Source organism: Xenopus tropicalis, chromosome 5 (genome assembly GCF_000004195.4).
Source record: "Xenopus tropicalis strain Nigerian chromosome 5, UCB_Xtro_10.0, whole genome shotgun sequence".
In the NCBI taxonomy this organism is placed as follows: Eukaryota; Metazoa; Chordata; class Amphibia; order Anura; family Pipidae; genus Xenopus; species Xenopus tropicalis.
The window spans coordinates 91,264,288-91,278,900 of NC_030681.2; the positions used below are offsets into that span (position 1 = coordinate 91,264,288).

Here is a 14,613-nt window from a genome sequence, read left to right on the forward strand (position 1 = left end):
GGATTAATTTCCCCAGAAACTGGGTGAAATAGAGAACAATGATGGGATTAACTTCCCCTAGAAAACAATGAAATGATTAACTTCCCCTTTGAAAATGTGCCAAATTTCTTTTGCCAAAAAAACTTCACCAAACGGTAATAAATCTATAATTATGGGAGTTTTTTAATAAAAAAATCACATTTTTGGGGGGGAAATTTCCAAAAAACTCATATTTTTCAAGAAAAATATCAGAAAAATTGAGTACTGGCAAAAACCCATTCATAAGTATCGAAAATATCTAGTAAGTAAAAAAAAAAAAACGACTTTTTCTCAAAATTGTTTAGTAAATGTGACCCTTAAAATTACTAATTCAGTTATTAACATTATTACTATTTTGACAATAGATATGTGTGTATGCACATTTTGCATGACCTGCACTGTTCCAATGGAGGAGTGTTCCCATACCCCTGTCTCAGCAGCAGGTATGTAGCAGTATGTAGCAGGAAATGATGCAAAGGCAGTTCCAGCTCTGCACATTCCCATTCCATTTCATGCTCATATACTGTACATAGTATGAACCTTACTGCCAGCAAATAAAATTCATGCTGTACTAATGACCGTAGAATGAATTAATCTAGAGGGTATAGTGCTGAAGCAAAGCAGCCCTTTCATTGGCCAATTGGTATCAACTGACTGTAGATTGAAAGGGTGGGGGCTACAATATGGAGCTGAGCACTGCTCCTGTATAAACTATAGCAAAAAAAGGGAAAGGAAAAACCATTGGGTGGGGGTGCAATAAGACAGAAACAAAAGGTCATCTGCACTCTGCATCCCCCATAGACTCAATTTAGTAGATCCAAATTTCAGAAAAACCCAGGTCCCCTGAGCATTCTAGGTTACAGGTCCCATAGATAAAAATAAATAATAATATTAACACATAAATTGCCCAAAGTGTTTATTGCAGTGATAGCTAAAATACTTTTTTAAAGTGTAACAGTTACAAAGATCCTCCTTATCGTAATGTTACAACAATGTGAGATATGTTATAGTATTGAAAGGGCTGTATACACTCTTGTTCAACATACATGCAATGGATAGGGCTTGTGCTGAAAAGAATTTTTGCCTATTCTTTTAATCATGAAAATTCAGAGGCATTGAAGCTACTCCATGTTTGATCCTTGCAGATTATTTAAAATACGCTGTAAATATTTTAGTGTATAATGCCATGAGTATTTAGATTATCTCACCACAGAACACGTAGGGTCCAGGTGCACATGACCCAGACCTACAGCAAAAGAAGGATCATTGCACAGATGAAACAGCAGGCACTTATGGATCCCTTAACCAAATATTATAACCTTTTCTTAGCAGGAGTCCATTATGCAGCGGGATTATCTATGCACTGGTAATCTAACTATGTACCTTGCAAGGTCCAAACATGGAGCAGTTTCAGTTTTTTGTTTAGTTAAAAAAAAAACCATTGATGTTTTGTGATTAAAACAAGAGGCAAAACGTATGTTTGACACAAGCCCTATTCATTGCACTCATGCTAAGAAATGGTGGCCCTTTAACAATAAAAAAACACAAAAGAAGATCAAGGAATGTTTGTTTGAAACTATAACCTGATTTAAAAAACGTAAACAAGATACAGTATAACTCCCCTGCATTCATGTATCCTCTCACTGTTAAAGAATTCTTTTAAAATGAGAGCATTACAAAACCTACACATGGCAGTTTCAAGGGCAATCGTTGTGTTTTTTTCCATCAATTCTAGCATTGTTGCATTGTTGCAGTGTTTGCTATCTGCACCTGATTCTTTAGGTACAAATGTGCTGCACTTAGAGACACTGGGCACAAAGGGAACCCTGGAGCTACAGCCTGACTCAGAATATCACTTTCTACATCACAAAAACTACTCCTTTTACATTTGTCCTAATTATCCCACACATATGTTCATTCATTGGATTTAGTTTGAGCACATTTACACAATTCTACACAATTCTGTGTAAAAAATGCATTTAAAAAACTGAAAATAACTGTCTGTACTGAGAAGCTTGGGAACACTTATTTCAAGTTTGTGTTTTATTTCAGAACATTATTTTGTTTTTCCTATCCCACTATCACAATGGCTTTTCGAAGCATAGTAATGAATGGCATTTTATATTTTTCTTTTCTCTTAAGAATGTTTGACCCACCCACTGTAAGTTCTTTGCCTTTCATCCCCCTCATTTCTCAGATCTGAATTCCCAGCTCTCCCCATGCCTTTCCTTTGATTTGATTGTGCTGTGTGTGCTGGTGACGTATATCAAGTTTCTTGAACACAAAATATTTCAGTCAGTCTCATTTCACATAGAGGTTTGCTGTTCTTTTTTTCTTTCACATTAATATTTGTCATTTAGAAGACAGAAGACATGCTGTGACTAAATTCTGTATCTCTATATCAGTATTTAATAAGTAAGATAGGAATTACCGTAACTGAAATTACCACCTCTCTCTTCTCCTAACCCTCCCATCTGTCAATGTAACCATATGAGTCAGTTCCTAAAAAGTTCCAAGTCATAAAAGTTTTCATTTATGACAAGAATTTGTGAAAATAATGTTGGAAGCATATTGATATATTTTTAATTTGGCATATTTGAATATCATTGTTACTTTTTCCTTACTTATCATTATGTGACTGTATTATATTTTGTACTTGAGGGGTTGCTTTTCCCACCAGTTTGTGATTCACAGTTGTTTTCACAATTTGGATTGTTTGTGATATTTCTCTTTCTGCCACAACCGCTATAAAATAATTTTACTGCCTTTTTGTCATTTTTTGGCAATCCCACATTATCTTTCTTTAGTTGTGAATATATTTAGGCTCATTCTTTTACTAAAAAAAACATGAATTATGAACAGACATTCAAGGGTAGCATAATCGGTGACAGGATTTAGTTATCTGATAATGATCAGTGTAATGGAAACAATAATTCATAGTATTACACAAAAGATAAAGAAATGCATGGAAAACAAATAAAAGATTGTTCTGAAATAGAGGTTATTGTTAAACTATATAAGTTAAATATTGGTGTTGTTGACTGGGCCAGGGCAAGCTAGAGGGGTGCCACAGGCAGCCTGCTCTTGCCCCCCCCCCCCCCCCTTGCATGCAGAGAATTGCTTAAACTGCTGGGATTTGAGATCTTCAAGGGCAGAAGAGGTATGGGATCTGTGCCCATTGCCCACTAAGCATGCCACTTTAGCCTACACTTAGTACCGGCCCTGGGGTTAGATAACAAACTAGTAAAGAATTGCAGGCTCTTCTAGTAAAAAACACCAACATTTTGCTTGGCTCCTAGAATATAGGATATTATACAAAACAATGTTAGAAGGGTAACTATAGACTGAGAAATTATCCACAAAATGCTGAGCCTAACAAGGAATATTATTATGCAGGCATTAAATATGAACTGGCAAAGCTGTCATTAAAAAATGCTGGGATAATGTTAGATTATTGCAAGTGTAAGAGCAGAGATAACTAGCAACATGTCATGCCAAGTATCTGAGAACTGAGGCCATGTCACACAACTTGGCAATGGTTTAATAAAATCTAATTAACTAAACCAAAGCAAAGTGCAATATACAGATCAATCCATATTTTAACTCATAATACAGTCTTTTCCCCAGAATTCCCACACAATAGCAGGCCCCTTATAAAAACCTTTGCTGCAACTTAAGCTTTATTACTAATGCAGATGCAAATTAGTGCCTACATAAGGAAATTGTCTTCAAATGGCAGGCAGGGCAAGTTTTTGTTAACAAATGTGTGTGTGAATAATGTTTCTTCTAACAAGTGGCATCGATAAGTATCGAAAGTATTTGCACACCATTCACTAAGTGGGTTGTGTGTGTAGGTGCAACATGCTTTGGGGAACCCTTAAAAAAACAGCTCCTCAATGCAGTTGTTAATTCCAAGGCTTGCTTATGCCCATGCCTCCTGTACTCTGCATTTGGAAACAATTTATCAGAAGTACCTTTGTCAATAGAGTGGGCAAAAATACAATATCAAATGTCCAGAGGCAGGTGCCAATATCAGGAGGAGAGGGCAGTAAGACTTACATGGCACATGTATGTAACAGAGTCCCTTTATTGTAATTGTATTGGACCATTTTAGGTGTTTTCTCAAATTACAGTAGCTGGTTTTATGCACCTTTGGATATACATCATTCATATATATAAGTGTGTTTTTCATCAAGGAATCTGCATTGCTTACAGTAACATTACTTGAAATAGCAGTAATATAATAAACAGGTAATTGATAAACAATGTTTGTTCAGTCCTTAAGGCATGATTCCCTGTTATACATTGATTGCAGTCATCATTGCAGAAAGAACAAGGTGAAACTTGCTGCATTACTTCTGAATTGTAGCTTCTGATTGCCCTTTGTCCTTTTAGAAATACAGACAGTAGAAATGGTTAGATCTTATTTACCACAAGCATATATAATGTGTTCTTTGTGCCCTGACAAATATTTTATCCATTGCAAATAAACTTAAAAATCAGCATTTTGCACTGTATTTATTAACTATATTAATAGATGTTGCTAACTTTGCCAGATATGAAGGTAAATATGTCAACAGCTCACCAAAGTCAGGAGGAGGCCAAAGTGCACTGCCCTGAATCTTCAGCTAGGGGAGCAGAAACAACTGTATGTGTGAGGAGGCACTCAATGAGCAGTCCTCAAGGCAGAGGTGTAAAATTCAAGTAGATTTATTTAATTACCAAAAGCAGAGACAGCCTTACGTGTTTTGTGTTGTCATAACATGGGAATGATCAATTATTAACATCGAAAATTGTGAATTTTTCATTTTGTAGCACAAATAAAAAAAGCATCTGAAAACCTGGAAAACCATGAAGCAAAGAATTGTTCTGATTTGCCTAGGACAGTTCCCATAAACTTCTATATGACCTTGACAGCTTTTAGATGGCGTATTTTACTTTTGGATACGTTTTTATGCATAGTAAATGACCAAAAAATTGTATATGAATCGTGAAAAAAAAATAAAATACAAACGTTATTAAATGCCCCTCCTTGGACATAGGCACTAAATGACTAAGGGGAGATTTATCAACGTTCTTGTTAGTTTTTTTTCCCTACAATTCAAGTTTTTGTGCACTAAAAAACCCCTAATTCAAATTATGTTTCAAAAATTCAAATGTCTGGTGCAAAAACCCCAAAAACTCAAATGTTAAAATTCACCATCTAAAAGCTTATAAGTTGTCATTGGTAGTTGTCTTAGGCAAAATCAAGCCGCATTTGCAAACTTAAATTTTTTTAGTTTTTTATTGAAACGAGTTTTCCTTATTAATATATAAGCAAGCATTCGATATGCAAGTTTATTCAATTTTGAAAAGGCAAACTCGAATTCACAAACTCAAGAACTGATAAATAAGCCCATAAGGGTTATGACAACAGGAAAACCTGCCTCTGCAGTTGGCACTTCAATAAATCTACTTGAATTTTACATGTCTGCCTTAAGGACTGCTGATTGAGTGAATGCACACACACAGGTATGGATACTGCTAACTTTGCTCCAGTAAAGTTCTAGCAACCTGCAACAACCAATCAGCAAGTATCATTTACTGACCTGTTGTTTGAAAGCAAATATTTGATTGGATAAAATGAGTTAACAGACGTACTGCAACTTGTGTGCATGTTATTACATTATCCTATTTTTTTCTCAATCAAAAGAGTGCTCTTGTTGGATGATTTATTCCTGGACAGTTGAGAATAGCCAAACAAGCATTAATACAATATTTATAATATTATAATATAATTAATTTATAATATTATTTATGAGTGCAAAATTTCACTATGGATGACTTTTTTTACTTTTTTTTTACTTTTTACATATAAATATGTAAGAAATTATTTAAGAAATATACAGTATATCTTTGCTAAAATGTCCTCCCATTTACTGAACATTTACAGGAAAAGAAAGTAAAATAAAATCACTACTCTTATTTATATAAATTGAATACATTTCCCCTTATATCTTCCCATGTTGTAAGCATATAATGTTACAACAGTGTTTTCCTGTTGCCTAGTAAAATATGTCAACAGCATGTGAATAAGTGGCCAAAGACACATGTAAAAAGGTGCTATTTCCTCTGGATTTCTCCCTTGTGCAATATTTGAGGTCCATGGAGTCAGGGTTAAATAGGGAAACACGTTCTCTGCTAAGTTAGTCCTGAATACTAGCTGTTGGAGTGTTCTGGAAAGAATGGTAGGGTAAGACACTCCATCCCCTGGGTACAGTCACAGACTGCATATGACTCTCCTAGGGATTGTTTCTAAGGGAAAGCATTTTAAAATTATGAGACGCTCAATTCCCTTTATCAGTGCAGAAAGTAATTTAATAAGGAGTCTTCTGTGGAACCTGAGAAACTGTCTGTGTCTGCAAAAGCTGAGCAAGTAGAACTACATAGATTTGACTAAAGGCAGGAAGATGCTCCAACACTTACAGGAAAAGAAAAACATCTTACTTTTTTACTTACGTTTTGAACTTAAGACTGATGTGTCAGTATGGAACTTACCTGGATCATAGTAATCAATTACGTATACAAAAGCTTCTTGGGTGTATCCAACTTTAAAATCTCTAGTAGCTGGGATGTTTATGCAAACTTCAGTTTGGTTCAGCTAAAGAAGAGAAGAGATTTGATTTTTTTTTATATTTGTGCACGGTAACCACATTAACAATAGTTTTCAATTTTAACTATGTAAACCCCTGTTCCAGTGAAAGGAACTACAGCTGTTGGGCAATAACATACCAAGTGGCATAAAACAAGCAATTGCAGTGGGATAATCTTTTGACAAACTGACAAGTGATATCTGATGTGACAGTACTGTTAGAAAATAAAAAAAGAGTAAGAAATGCATTAACTAACAAAACATTATTCAACTTACAGAGTCAAGGTAAATGTTGATTTTCCCTTCATTATAATCCACTTTTTTGATGGGGTATTTCATTGGAATGCCTTCAGGAACCAAACTGAACCCACTAAGTAAGTCCACTTGCATTAGAACCATCCCAGTCTGGGTAGAGCCATCTCTTGGTATGCTCCTAAAGTGAATTGAATTAAGGATATTAACATAACACGGAGATGCTTAGTTATCAAAAAAATGTTTTTAGAATAAACTCTAAAACTTATCAAACTCAAAAGTTTGCTTATTTGTTAAAAAAATGAATCTAATCAAATATCGGGACTTTGGAAGGACATCAACCAACTAATACAAAAAAAGAAATCCAGAAAATGGAAGGAAGAATGGAAGGCGGCCACCACAAACTTCCAAAATAATAGCCAAAATCCAGTAGATTTCTACGAAGGAAAAACTGACTGCACTCATTCACCACAAAATGGAGACATACGAAAAGATATGGTCCCCATGGACCTCATGAACTGAAAGCCAGCATATTCAACCCACCACGCCACCTAAGAATTGCACTAAGTAACAAGAAGACAATCATACCCAATAATTGATAAACCCTGGAAACAAAGGAAATGTATATTTGCTATAATAAACAGGCGAGAGTCCCTTTTCTCTCCCCTCTCCTCTCCTCTCCATGATACCCTTTCAACTCTATTTCTCTCTGTCTCTTATTTTCTCCGTATACGATTTGTATGTAAATGATTCTTTTATAAAACAGTTAATAAACACAAAGTTTAAAAAAAATGAATCTAATAAAAACTTGATTGAATTAAGCCATAAAGAAAAATCTCGAACGCAAACAAAATAGTTTAAAAAAACTCGAATTACAAAATATTGCTTTAATTTTGCTAGGACAACTCAGCGCTGCGGAATATGTTACAGCGCTGCGGAATATGTTGGCGCTTTATAAATAAATGTTAATGTAACTCCTATTGACTTCTTCATAAGTTGCAAGCTTTTAGATGTTTTTTGAGCTTCATAATTACCAAACTTTTGAGTTTTGGCAACTCTAATTTAAATTCGTTTTAAATTCAGATTTTTTCTTACTTCTAAATGATTTCGAGATTTACAAGTGGGTTTTCACCAGAACTCGATTTTTTCGTTATTATTCCCAGAAATTTTTTTTTAGAAAATAACTCCCATTATTCCTGATTTATTAATGTTTAGTTAACTTTTTTGTAAAATAAAAAATTGACAGGTTTGATCTCTTGAGTCCTATGGAGGCTTAGGGGCACATTTACTAACCCACGAATACGAATTGGAAAAATTCCGATTGGAAAACGAACATTTTGCGACTTTTTCGTATTTTTTGCGATTTTTTCGTTGCCTTTACGACTTTTCGGAAATTGTCGCGACTTTTTGATTACCAATACGATTTGCGCGAAAAAACGCGAGTTTTTCGTAGCCATTACGATTCGCTCGTATCTTGTCGCAACTTTTTCGTATTGAGCACTCGTAAGCGGCAGGCGAAACTTTCAGACTTAGCATGATTTTGGAAGCCTCCCATAGGACTCAATGGCACCCTGCAGCTCCAACCTGGCCCAAGAAAAGTCACCATACTGAAGCTTGAATGAATCCGAATCTTTCGTACTTGGCACGAAAGTTGCGAAAAAGTCGCGACTTTTTGCACAAGTAGTAACGCTATGAAAAAATCGCAACATTTTGTGCAACATTCGGAATGGCTATGAAAAAGTCGCAACAATTTTCCGAAAAATCGGCAAATACCGATCATTACGAAAAAAACGCAATCGGACGCATTCGGCCCGTTCGTGAGTAAGTAAATGTGCCCCTTAGAATAGCAGAGGAATAGAATAGTCAGTGACAGCCTGTCCTAAAAAGGGATCTTAATCTCCTCATTGTTTTCCGTTTCACACCTTTCAAGGGAAAGTTAATGCCATCATTTTTTTCAATTTCACCTAGTTTCAACTGAAAGTTAAACAAATTATTGTTTTCCAAGAATGAGTGCCAATGGCACTCCTAAAATGGCTGCTGGAGCAAATCCTGTTTGGGAAAAATGAAAAGGATTCATGGAAACGAATGCCTGTTTTAACAATCCTTTCAACTGAAAAAATTGGGGATTTTCGGGATGTAAACTCAAAATTTTCGTCCGATCGATAAAAGCACTTTCGTGATATTTTAGAACATCAGAAATTATCGTGGTTACTCCGAATTTTTACCATACTGTGTTTTAAGCCCCCCAAAAAATCGGATTTTAGTAAATGTGCCCCTTAGTGTAAAAAAATTGCAATTGCAAACAGGAATTGAAAAGTTGATAAAACAGTCCCTTATATGCCAACATATTAAAAAAAAAAAAGAATCACAAAAAAATTGATTGCAACAAAACTAAAATATTTAGGGAAAACCTTTAATTGGGTTAAATTTAATTGTGTAGTAAATAAGTCAATCACAAACAAAGATCACATTGTTCCATCGATTGTTGTAAAACTTTAAGATCTTGACTGTTTTAAAAAATTTCAGGAAAAAAACTTGCACACTAACTTGTTTGAATTCTTAGGGAAGACACAATACTGAGTGAAAATATGCACCTGAAGCAAAACGAGAAGAAAATAAAGATGTACTTACCTTGTGCAAATGTTTAAAGAGACAACATTTAAATTATCTTTGTTGTCAAGTACAGTAATACCTAAATCAAAAGCGTCCTGACTTGATATGGATTTGTACCTTCCAGGAACTGAATTTTTTAGATTGTAAATAGTGTGAAACTGAAAAAAAAAAAAATATATAATGAAAAAGAAACAAAACATACCAGTGTATATTATACAGACAAGTCCACTAATATTGCTAAGCACCAGTACCCTGCATTCACCCTATGTGAATGAGAGGTGGGTATCCCTAGGAGTAATTAAGCAGAAGAAAACAAGGAACAATGTTACACGCTACTGCTGAAAGCCAGTAAGCCATCAGTGTATCATAAAATCAAAAGGCAAAAAGGAATCAAACATCTCCAGGCAGCATTTGAAAACTGCAGTGAATTTAATGGCAGTGTCAGCACACTACATGTTTCAGGCAAGTAAGCCATCAGTGCCCTTGCAAATAAAATTTATTTTGATATGAGCACCCAGAAAATGTGTATATATAGAAAGAGAGACGAAAAATGGAAAATGCCATTTTCAAAAAATTCCACAACTGGGGCATTTCTGATGCAGAGAAGTCCACATTATGATAAAAATGTAAATCATACCATTAGCATTTTTGGTAAAGCAATAACACTGTTGGTTCTTATGCACCGGTATCTTGCACAGAGAGACTGTCTGACTGAAAACTGAATGCAGCTGATTTTATTGTTCCATTGTGCAATATGTATCTCTCCACTTTCTCCCAATCTTTCTCTAAAACACTTTTATTTAGAGAAGTGTACCCTCATTTAGTTTAACATAACCTCAGTGTGCTGCTAAAAGCAATACCCTGTGCTACATCTCTTACACTGCTTAACTTGGATCTTGCCCATTCCAACACCTTGGGGCTGATTTACTAACCCACGAATCCGACCCGAATTGGAAAAGTTCCGACTTGAAAACGAACATTTTGCGATTTTTTCGTATGTTTTGCGATTTTTTCGGATTCTGTACGAATTTTTCGTTACCAATACGATTTTTGCGTAAAAACGCGAGTTTTTCGTATCCATTACGAAAGTTGCGTAAAAAGTTGCGCATTTTTCGTAGCGTTAAAACTTACGCGAAAAGTTGCGCATTTTTCGTAGCGTTAAAACTTAACGCTACGAAAAATGCGCAACTTTTCGCGTAAGTTTTAACGCTACGAAAAATGCGCAACTTTTTACGCAACTTTTGTAATGGATAGGAAAACTCGCGTTTTTACGCAAAAATCGTATTGGTAACGAAAAATTCGTAAAGAATCCGAAAAAATCGCAAAACATACGAAAAAATCGCAAAATACCGATCATTACGAAAAAAACGCAATCGGACTCCATTCGACCCGTTCGTGGGTAAGTAAATCAGCCCCCTTGTGTCTCAAACCTTTCTCCTTGTAGATTGTAAGCTCTTTTGGGCAGGGCCCTCTTCGCTTTTTGTATATGTTATTGGTTGCTTTGCATGTAATTATGTATGTCCAATGTATAAACCCACTTATTGTACAGCACTACGGAATATGTTGGCGCTGTAGGTACCCATAGGGTTAAGCTCCCCTATGGTTTTAAACCCTACCTCTTTACATATTCACTGTTACTGGGCAGAGCCCTTTGTATCAGTTTTCAGTTATGTCACTATACCCTATTGGTTTAGTCTGGTTGTTCACACCCCCTGCAGACTGATATAGTGTCTAGCAAGGAGGTGTGACTTCCTCTTTGGCTACCTCTGCTTCCCAGGTGAAGGACCACTGAGCCTGGGAGCAGAACATAGGCCCCAGTCAAGCCATCTATCCCAGATGATACCATTCCCTCTGGAGAAGTCGGGGACAGGGCCCCGTGAACGAGGTTAGGAGGGCATAGCAGATTTGTCATAGCACTCTCTAGGAGGAGTGATATATTGAGCTCTAGTAAGCAAGGGCAGTTTTATAGCCCCACCAAAGGAGACTTAGTTCTGGAAGTATCCCTCCATTCGGCATTGTTGACTCAGTGTAGGGCCACGGAGTAGAGATAGGAGACAGGCTAGAATAAACCCTGATCCCTACTCAACAGGAGGACTCGTACACTAGGGGGCTGATTTACTAACCCACGAATCCGACCCGAATTTGAAAAGTTCCGACTTGAAAACGAACATTTCGCGACTTTTTCGTATGTTTTGCGATTTTTTCGGATTCTTTACGAATTTTTCGTTACCAATACGATTTTTGCGTAAAAACGCGAGTTTTTCGTATCCATTACGAAAGTTGCGTAAAAAGTTGCGCATTTTTCGTAGCGTTAAAACTTACGCGAAAAGTTGCGCATTTTTCGTAGCGTTAAAACTTAAAAGGTGCAAAGTTTTGCGTAAGTTTTAACGCTACGAAAAAAGCGCAACTTTTTGCGCAAGTTTTAACGCTACGAAAAATCGCCAGATTTTACGCAACTTTCGTAATGGCTACGAAAAACTCGCGTTTTTACGCAAAAATCGTATTGGTAACGAAAAATTCGTAAAGAATCCGAAAAAATCGCAAAACATACGAAAAAATCGCAAAATACCGATCATTACGAAAAAAACTCGGACTCATTTCGACCCGTTCGTGGGTAAGTAAATCAGCCCCTAGGGGTTATCAACCTGAGGAACAAGGTTCTATCCAGACTATCTCCAAAGGGGTATCAAGCTGAAAGGTACATTTGCCTTGCCCAGACTCTACCAAGAGGTGGGATAAAACAGGGTGCACCCCCCCTTGTCCTCAGAGTGTACAAGTAACATCCACATCTGCTTGTATCGTGAGTATGTAATCTAACCCTGCATCATTTCGATTGTCTGGGACAATAAACTTAAGAACCTTTCTGGCGTCCATCTTTAATAATCTGCACTACACAGCTACAGTTGTGAGTTGTAGTTGTACTATACCCTTGCTCGGTCAGGTCTCTTCCACCTAAGCGAAGGCCCATCCTGTTTAAGAGAGTCAAATGTAACCCATGCTCTCACCTTAACATTAGCCTGGGTTTTGTCTAAATATAGCCAAACAAGTGTTACAGCGCTTTATAACTACATGTTAATAAATACAATAACAAGAAATGCTGATATCCATGTCATATTAATATTTCAGTTGTGGAAAGCGACAGACAACGTTGATGCTTGTCCATGGGTTGACTGATTATAGTGCTTGTAATTGGTTCTAATCTAAACTGCAAAGAAAGCTCATATGTGTATGCTCAATATAATAATACAATATACAATACAAATGTGCTTTTTCTTTAACAATATATATATATATATATATATATAAATATATATATATATATAATTATATAGCTTTGAAAACTGTCCGTACTGAAATATATATATATTATTATTATTATAAAATTGAATACACAATCCAAACATTGGATACACAACTATGCTGAATAATAGATACTGATTCACAAGAAATGGAGTGCTGGTCCATATAAACATTTTTATAAAAATAATTTGTTATGTATATCGGCATGCAGTAGCATATGAAATATGATGGCATATATATATATATATATATGTATATACATTTTACAGATAAAACATAATATAATAATAATCTGGCAAATATAAACTGCTTATAAACAGTAAGGCATGATGTCATCAGATCAAACCGGTGCTTATTGGTATTACTTGCATGTACAAAGTATAAACTTGTGTTCAATGACTGTACAATAGCACTGAGCATACAACCTTGTGTCTTTACACATGGTCTTATCCATAAATGGGAAAGTACACAGAAGTATATTTTAACTTCCAGATAAAATTATCTGCAATAATGATACATTTCATATGTGTTTAAAATGTCTGATTAAAAAGTTTAAAATGGCAAAATCTAAAAATAACACAGATTTATAAATCTGTTGACCATTCAAAATAGTATTCAGTCATAGTCTAGCAAACAAAACATTGAAAAATTACAATGTTGCAATTTATATAAATTGTGTTTTTGAAAAGTAAACATACAACTGTTAAATATTGGTCATAGAAACAAAAGCAGTAAGACAAACTTAAAAGAAACCATGAATCAATACTGCCATCTGGAGTTTTTTACCTTTGTTGCAAATACAGTAGCAGTGATAAGTATATACATTATGTAGTCCTTGAATTGTCTGTTAAACAATGGTTTGTTAGCTCTAAACAAAAATTATTGAACTGTTATCACACAATATTGTAACATTTGACTAAGAATTTTAGTTAAATAATAATATTTATTATTTAATATTAATATTTATGTATAGCAGCCAAAGTCCATAGACAAAGATCCAAATTAGGTCACTGCCATCTGCTACTAAACAAATTATATCTGTTCCTAAAAGTAACAAACAGAACCATGGACTTAAAACCATATCAGTTAAGGCGAATGTCAACTAGAATGTAATTTAAAACTCATAATTGCACTTATAGTTAAATGTATAGCATTCAGTAATCAGAACAGAAAAATAAATCATATTTTAAAGTAATATGGCAAGAAAGTCTCTGTCTTCTCTAGCAGTTTTTATAGACTTCTATATCATTCTTTGTCCAGCCTAACATTTATTTATGTCTATGCAGAACCAAAAATAGAAGTTGGAAGGATTGTTCATTTCAGGACATTGCATTTGAATCCTATGTTATAAAACATTTTATATGATGATGGACAGGCCTGACCCCCATACATTATTCATCCTATCAGCCAGCACTCAGAACTGACATACACGGTATGGCCACCTTTCTATGCTCTGTCACTGGGCTTCTCTTCAGCTACATTTCTGCTGATGCACCATACACTGGCATATAAGCTACATCGGAAAATTATATTTTCAAATCTGCCTAATCAACAAACAGACCAATATTTGTAGTATATGTATATCTGTTGGGATTATCGCTATACACATACAGAAAATTCTATGTTTATCAGTACTAGTGATGAGTGAAATTTTTCGCTGCATGGATTTTAGCAACTGGTTTGCATCAAAAATTCAGCGAGTGAGAAAAAAAGTTGCGGTCACTTAATAAATGTTGCATGCGTCAAAAAAATTGTGCCTTAGACGCATTTCGCAAATTTTTATGTAGCGACAAAATCTA

The 14,613-nt window shown here is 35.3% G+C and overlaps 1 protein-coding gene across 1 annotated transcript in view; it reads right to left on the reverse strand.

Annotated features, from left to right (window-relative positions):
- Positions 1 to 917: 917 nt before the first annotated feature.
- The window catches only part of cd109 (CD109 molecule), a 67,071-nt gene continuing 53,375 nt past the window's right edge, over positions 918 to 14,613 (reverse strand). The window contains exons 30-33 of the mRNA XM_031902588.1: positions 9,533 to 9,672; positions 6,926 to 7,082; positions 6,556 to 6,658; positions 918 to 4,406 (exon numbers count right to left, since the gene is read on the reverse strand). Of these exons, the coding sequence (XP_031758448.1) occupies positions 4,228 to 4,406; positions 6,556 to 6,658; positions 6,926 to 7,082; positions 9,533 to 9,672 (579 nt within the window). The 3' untranslated portion in view covers positions 918 to 4,227. The remainder of the gene's footprint in view (positions 4,407 to 6,555; positions 6,659 to 6,925; positions 7,083 to 9,532; positions 9,673 to 14,613) is intronic.